The 7,801-nt window shown below is 38.7% G+C and overlaps 1 protein-coding gene across 3 annotated transcripts in view; it reads right to left on the reverse strand.

The window, feature by feature from the left end:
• The window catches only part of PLPP1 (phospholipid phosphatase 1), a 100,953-nt gene that overhangs the window by 32,693 nt on the left and 60,459 nt on the right, over positions 1 to 7,801 (reverse strand). For all 3 annotated transcript variants that reach the window (XM_017548670.2, XM_017548669.2, XM_037745775.1), the window contains exon 3: positions 6,934 to 7,214. In XM_017548670.2, the coding sequence (XP_017404159.1) occupies positions 6,934 to 7,214 (281 nt within the window). The remainder of the gene's footprint in view (positions 1 to 6,933; positions 7,215 to 7,801) is intronic.

Consider the following 7,801-nt stretch of genomic DNA (forward strand, 5'->3'; position numbering starts at 1 on the left):
AATTTTAAAACAGGCCAAGAGCAGTGGTTCATGCCTATAGTCCCAGCACTTTGGGAGCCCAAGGTGGGCAGATCACTTAAGACCTGGAGTTTGAGACCAGCCTGGGCAACATGGTGAAACCCTGTCTCTACAAAAAATACAACAACAACAAAAATTGGTCAAGCACTATGGCACACACCTGTAGTCTCAGCTACTCGGGAGGCTAATGTGGGAAGATCACTTGAGTCCGGGAGGTCAAGGTTTCAGTGAGCTGAGATCACGTCACTGCACTCCAGCCTATGTGACAGAGTGAGACCCTGTCTCAGTTTAAAAAATAAAATTAAACTTAAAAATAAAACCTTCCCATAAAGAAAATTCTAGGCCCAAATAGCTTCACTGATGAATTCTACAAACATTTAATACCAAACTTTTGACACTAATGCTAGACAAAAACTTTACAAGGAAACTACAGACCAATAACTCACAAACATAGACATAAAAATCCTTAACAAAAGATTAGCAAACCAAATCTGAGTAATATAAAAAGTCTAATACTCCATGATCAAGTATATACCCCAGGGATAAAAAGTTGTTTTGATATTCAAAAAACTAACATAATATACTATATTACAGAATAAAGAAAAAAAAACAATATAGCCATCTTAACACAGAAAAGGCGTGTCACAAAATCCAATACCCATTCATGATAAAAATCTAACAAAAAACATCTACAAAAAACACACAGGTAACATATTTGTGAAAGGCCAAGTGCTTCTTTCCTAAAGTCCACAATCTGCTCTGACCACTTCATTCAACCTTGTATTGGAGGTCTCAATCAGTGAAATAAGGGAAGAAAAAGAAATCAAAGGCAATATAGAAGGGAAAAGAAGTACAGCTCTCTTTATTCACAAACAACATGAATGGGAAAACAGACAAACTTCAGGAATCAATAAAATTACTCCAACTAAAATATTAGTTAAATTAGCAAGATTGCACGATACATGATTAATATAAATACCAATTGGAAATTGATTAAAAAAAAAAAAAAACTCTTCACAATGGCATTAAGTTAGTGATGTACTTAACAAAATGTATGCAAGACCCAGACTCTGAAAACTAAAAAATACTGGCATGAGAAACTAAAGAAAACGTAAGTAAATGGTGAGATATATTCATGGCTTGGAAGGCTCAATATTAAGATGGCAATCCTTCAAAAATTATCTATATATTTGAAGCAATCTCAATAAAAGTTCTGCCCTTTCAGAAAAAACATAAAGAACTTACAATAGATAAAGCAAGTTTTAATAAGAAAGGCAAAGTTAAAAGCTTTCCATTATACCTCATTTGAAAACCTATTACAAAGTTGCAGTAAGGTGTTCACATAAGGAGAGGCATATAGAGCAATGAAATAGATTAAAGTGTCCAGAAATAGACCCACATTTATATGGTCAATTCATTTTCAACAAAAGTGCCAACATAACTCAATGTGAAAATTGTTTTTTTTTTTTTTTTTTTTGCCAATAAATAATATTGGAACAACCAGATAGTCAGTGGAGAAAAAGTAGATATTGACCCTCTTCCTTACATTATACACAAAAAATAATTCAAATGGATCAACAATACTAAACAAAGAACATAAATCATAAAACTTATTTTAAAAAAATAAGAACAAAATTTTGGAACCTTCAGGCAAGTAAAGATTTCTTAGGACACAGAAAGCACAAACCATAAAAAAATAAAAATAAATTAGATTCTATCAAATTTAAAACTTCTAAGCTTCAAAAACCACCATTAAGAAAACAAAGCAGCCATAAAAAAGAATGAGTTCATGTCTTTTGCAGGGACATGGATGAAGTTGGAAGTCATCATTCTCAGCAAACTAACACAGGAACAGAAAACCAGACACTGCGAGTTCTATTTATAAGTGGGAGGGGAATATGATAAAAACACATCGACAGAGGGAGGGGAACATCATACATAGGGGCCTGTCAGGGGGTCGGGGGAAAGGGGAGGGAGAGCATTTGGACAAATACCTAATGCATTCGGGGCTTAAAACCTAGATGATGGGTTGATAGGTGCGGCAAACCACCATGGCACACGTATACCTATGTAACAAACCTGCACATTCTGCACATGGATCCTAGAACTTAAAGTAAAATAAAAAGAAAAAAAAAAGACAAAATAAAAAGTTAGGCCAGGCAAAGTGGCTCACGCCTATAATCACAACACTTGAGAGTCTGAGGCGGGCAGATCACTTGAGGTCAGGAGTTCGAGACCAGCCTGGCCAACATAGTGAAACCTGTCTCTACTAAAAATACAAAAATTAGCTGGGTGTGGTGACACACACCTGTAATCCCAGCTACTCCAGAGGCTGAGGCGCGATGTTGCAGTGAGCTAAGATTGTGCCACTGCACTCCAGCCTGGGCAACAAAGTGAGACTTGGTCTCAAAAAAAAAAAAGGAAAAGAAAAGTTGATCGGGTATGGTGTCTCATGCTTATAATCCCAGCATTTTGACAGTGGAAGGCCGAGGCAAGAGGATCACTTGAGCACAAGAGTTCAAAAACAGCCTGGGCAACAAAGTGAGACCCTGTCTCTAAAATAAATTAAAATTAAATAAATAAGAAAATGAATAGTAAGCCACAGATTGAGAGAAAATATTTTCAAAACATGTATCTAACAAAGGACTTTTATTGGAATATATAAAGAACTCTTACAACTCACACAAGCAAGCCATTTTTTTTAATGGGTAAAAGAGTTAACGTTTCAAAAATGACAATATCTGAATGGACAAGAAATACATGAAAAGATGTTCAGCAACATTGGTCATTAAGGAAATAAAAAATTAAAACCTCACTGAGATATCATAACAAAAACCTCTAGAATGGCTGAAATAACAAAGACTGGCTATTAATAAATAATGGCAAGGAGACAGAGTTAACTGGGACTCTCATACATTGCTGGAGAGAATGCAAAATGGTACAACCACTGTGTGAAAGACTAGCAGCTTCTTAGAATGGTAACTACACACATGCTATTTTATAGTCCCGCACTTTTACTCCTAGATTATTTGTTCAAGAGAAATGTACTGGTACACAAATGTTCAGAACAGCTTTTTTTTTTTTTTTTTTTGAGACAGAGTCTGTCACCCAGGCTGGCATGATTCGGGCTAACTGCAACTTCCACTTCTCAGGTTCAAGCAAATCTTGTGCCTCAGCTTTTCAGCCTCCCAAGTAACTGGAATTACAGGCATGCACCACCACACCTGGCTAATTTCTGTATTTTTAGTAGAGATGGGGTTTCACCATGTTGGCCAGGCTGGTCTCGAAATCCTGACCTCAAGTGATCCACCCTGCCTTGGCCTCCCAAAGTGCTGGCATTATAGGCGTGAGCCACCACACCTGGCCAGAACGGCTTTATTTTTAATAGCTAAAACTTGGAGACAACTCAAATATCCATCAATATTTGCATGAATGAATAAGTAAACTGTGTTATATCCATACAGTCTAATATCCCTCAGGGGGAGAAAAAGGAACATGGATGAATTGCAAAACCAACATGTTAAGTGTAAGAAGGCAGACACAACAGAGTACTCACTGTATGATTCCTTTTATATAATATTCTAGAAAATACAAAACTGTAAGGACAAACCTGATCCTGGGGTTGCAGATGGGAGTGTGAATTGACTGTAAACACACAGGGACAAGCTTTTCAAATATCTGAAAACTTAACTGTCATGGTAAATAACTTTACACATATAATTTATTCACTTGTATACTTAAAATGGGCAAATTTTATGTGATCTGAATTACACCTCAAACTATTTAAAAGAGTAGTTCAACTAGTATCTATTTTATTTTTTCCTTTGTAATTTAAATCCTACAAGTGTTTTTTTTGTTTGTTTTGTTTTGTTTTTTTGAGATGGAATCTCACCCTGTTGCCCAGGCTCTGCTCACTGCAACCTCTGGCTCCTGGGTTGAAGTGATTCTCCCGCCTAAGCCTTCCGAGTAGCTGGGATTACAGGCGTGTGGCCACCATGCCCGGCTACTTTTTGTATTTTTAGTAGAGACTGGGTTTCACCATGTTGGGCAGGCTGGTCTTGAACTTCTGACCTCAAGTGATCCGCCCATCTCTGCCTCCCAAAGTGCTGGGATTACAGGCACGAGCCACCACACCCGGCCATAATCCCATAGCTGGTTTTATCATTGCATTCATAAATATGTATGATTGGTTTTTTATTTGTTTGCTTTTTTGAAACAGAGTCTCACTCTGTCACCCAGGCTGGAGTGCAGTGGCACGATCTTGGCTCACTGCAGCCTCTGCCTCCTGGTTCAAGCAATTCTCTTGCCTCAGCCTCCTCAGTAGCTGAGACTACAGGCGCGTGCCACCATGCCCAACTAATTTTTGTATTTTTAGTAGAGATGGGGTTTCACCATGTTGGCCAGGATGGTCTTGATCTCCTGATCTCCCAAAGTGCTGGGATTACAGACATGAGCCACCATGCCTGGCTGTATGGTATTTTTTAAAGGCTAGCTGGTTAAGTTATAGATGGAAGAAGAAATCATGATAATTTTATTCTATTAGATTGGGTGTCTAATCTTTTGGCTTCCCTGGGCCATACTGGAAGAAGAAGAATTGTCTTCAGCCACATATAAAATATACTAACAATAGCTGATAATAAACAAACAAAAAAATCATGTTTTAAGAAAGTTTACAAATTTGTGTTGGGCTGCATTCAAAGCCATCCTGGGCCACATGTGGGCTGCAGGTTGGATAAGCTTGTATCAGATTTTGTTTTACATGGTATGTTTTTACCCAGCTATTTGTTCTTCTTTATAATTTGTTCTGAATTTCAGTCTCACTTTCAAAAAGCTTTCTCTTCTCCACCCAAGCCATTTGTTCATCCCCTCTGTTCCTACTCCTCCACTGAACACTCTGGAATTCCGGCTCTACTGTTAAAGTCCTCTATCTTTTCCTGTGTCTCCAAACTCTTCCCTGAAGGTTCACTGTACCTCCTAGTCACCCAATTAAAGAGACTTTCCCTAGGATACTGCTTGGCCCTGCAGGGAATGAGATCTCCACAGCCCACACACCTTAAGGGTCCAGTTTTGATGTTGGTGTCTTCATCATTCCTCAAAGCCATTTCTGGACCATTCTTTCTCTACCCCTCTTATAAAAATGTTTGTTCACCTGAGCTCAAATAAACAATATCACCTTCTACCATCTATTTCTCAACTGTCTATCTCTTGTCACTTTCCCCTCCTTCATGAAGACTTTACACCCACATCAGTCCTCCTCACCACCTCAAAGCTTGCCATTTAACAGCTTGATGTTCCTGTTCTTTGACCTCATTATCACCAAGCAAGTTCTCTTCCATTCTCATCATTTGTTTAATGTAGATCTTCCCTGCTAGACTAAGGTCCATAAAGATGGGGACCAGAGATGTCTTCTTTACTGCTAAATCCCTAGCAAATAGCATAGTATATACTCTAGTTAAATAAGATTTTTTTTACTCCCACTAAGTACAAAAAATTGAAGCTACTAGCAGGCCTATGTTGCTTACAAGAAAACCAACAAAGACAATGAAGTATTTGGAAATCGTATCTAAAAAAAGTCAAACAATTTGTAATCAAAGAAAGTATCTGTACATTGAACAACTAAAGGAAATTAAAGTTAATATGTAAAAAGATAAAGCTGACAGTTCTGAAACTTGAGATGAGGAATTGCCTCTGCTACTAATTAGTGGCTTTACTTCTTGGGCCTCTATTTTTTCCTCATCTATAAATTTAAAAAGTTGTATCTTCTGAGTTCTAAACATTCTATTTCATTCATGTCTAATAGTGCCCCAGCATGCAGAAAGGAGCCCAGTAAGGCTGTTATAAGATGGCAACCTGATAACCTAGATCTGTCACAATCTGAATCAAGTTACCTTATTTAAAAAGAACTAAAATTAATAATCATCATCTAAGAATACTAAGATCTAGCAGAGCTTCATAAATAATGGTGGGACTAGATCAGGGTTCAGCAAACTATGACCCCTGGGGCAGCCACTGTTTTTGTAAAGTTTATTGGAGCATAGCCACATTATTCGTTTAAGTATTGTCTATGGCTCCTTTCTTGCTATTAACAGCAGAGTTCCACAGTTATGAAGAGAAGAACATGTGGCCCAGAGAGCCTAAAATATTTACTATTGGCGGGATGTGGTGGCTCATGCCTGTAATCCCAGCACTTTGAGAGGTCAAGATGGGAGGATCACTTGAGCCCAAGAGTCTGACACCAGCCTGGGCAACATAGTGAGACCCAGTCTCTATAAAATAATATTAATAATATAAAAATGTTAAAAACATATATTTACTATCTGACATCTTAAGAAAGTTTGCTGACTCTGGGCTAAATGATCTATAAGGTTCATTTAACATTTTTTTACACTGGGGATCAAAAAACTGCTGCAGTAGCCGGGCGCGGTGGCTCAAGCCTGTAATCCCAGCACTTTGGGAGGCCGAGGCGGGTGGATCACGAGGTCAAGAGATCGAGACCATCCTGGTCAACATGGTAAAACCCCATCTCTACTAAAAATACAAAAAATTAGCCGGGCATGGTGGCGCATGCCTGTAATCCCAGCTACTCAGGAGGTTGAGGCAGGAGAATTGCCTGAACCCAGGAGGCGGAGGTTGCAGTGATCCGAGATCACGCCATTGCACTCCAGCTTGGGTAACAAGAGTGAAACTCCGTCTCAAAAAAAAGAGCTGCAGTAAAATGCTCTTAAATGGAAAACAGCAATAAAAAATGAAAAAGGCATGAGGAGAGAGAACAATTCAAACAAGATCAAAATTCACTTCCCAGTGATAACAGTAACTTCTCTTTTCAAGCTAGTGCATGGCTTATCTTCCAGTCACTGAAGCCTTCTATTTGAAGAATATACAAGATGAAACAAGTATTAGAGACTTCATACTCACCTGCCTTCCTTAACTTTTTCTGCATTCCCTCGACATATGTAGTTTTCAATGTAACCATCACTGCAGTTGATTTTTGACCAATCTGGGTCACAAACATCCAAGAAGTGAGGCCGCAGTCTGCCTATCGAATACTTGGCAATGTCAGTCAGGGACTGACTAGCAGCTGCACCAAATAAAAAGGTTCCAATGGCTTTGTAAATAGTGGCTATGTAGTTATTCCTGATAAAGGAATTTGAGTGCAAAAGGTTACAGTAAACAGACAGGGTTTCTCCAAGAATCATCTGAAAAAGAAACAGAAAAATAATATGTTAAAGTAGCAAGCAGGCACTTTAAACAAAACAAAACATAGGGAGAAAAAAGAAAATGGTAACTCACAAAAAGATCTTTGTTTTAAAAACAGTCTCAGCCTTTTTTTTCTTTACAATGGAGAGTCAACTAAGGATATCCAATTCTAAGCCACAAAAAAAGTGTCGGATCAATGGTGGACACTACTTACAAAGTCATAGCTGAGCCAAAATCATACCACAGCTTACCTAAAATAGCAAGATCTTTTTTCTTGTATTCAAATAAACAGAGCTTTAAAAAGTAGACAGTGGGCCAGGCGCAGTGGCTCATGCCTGTAATCCCAGGACTTTGGGAGGCTAAGGTGGGTGGATCACAAAGTCAAGAGATTGAGACCATCCAGGCCAACATGGTGAAACCCTGTCTCTACTAAAAATACAAAAATTAGCTGGGCATGGTGGTGCACGCCTGTAGTCCCAGCTACTCGGGAGGTTGAGGCAGGAGAATCAATTGAACCTGGAAGGAAGAGGTTGCAGTGAGCCAAGATCACAACACTGCACTCCAGCCTGGTGACAGAGTGAGGCCC

Source organism: Cebus imitator, unplaced genomic scaffold (assembly GCF_001604975.1).
Source record: "Cebus imitator isolate Cc_AM_T3 unplaced genomic scaffold, Cebus_imitator-1.0 Scaffold213, whole genome shotgun sequence".
Taxonomy (NCBI): Eukaryota; Metazoa; Chordata; class Mammalia; order Primates; family Cebidae; genus Cebus; species Cebus imitator.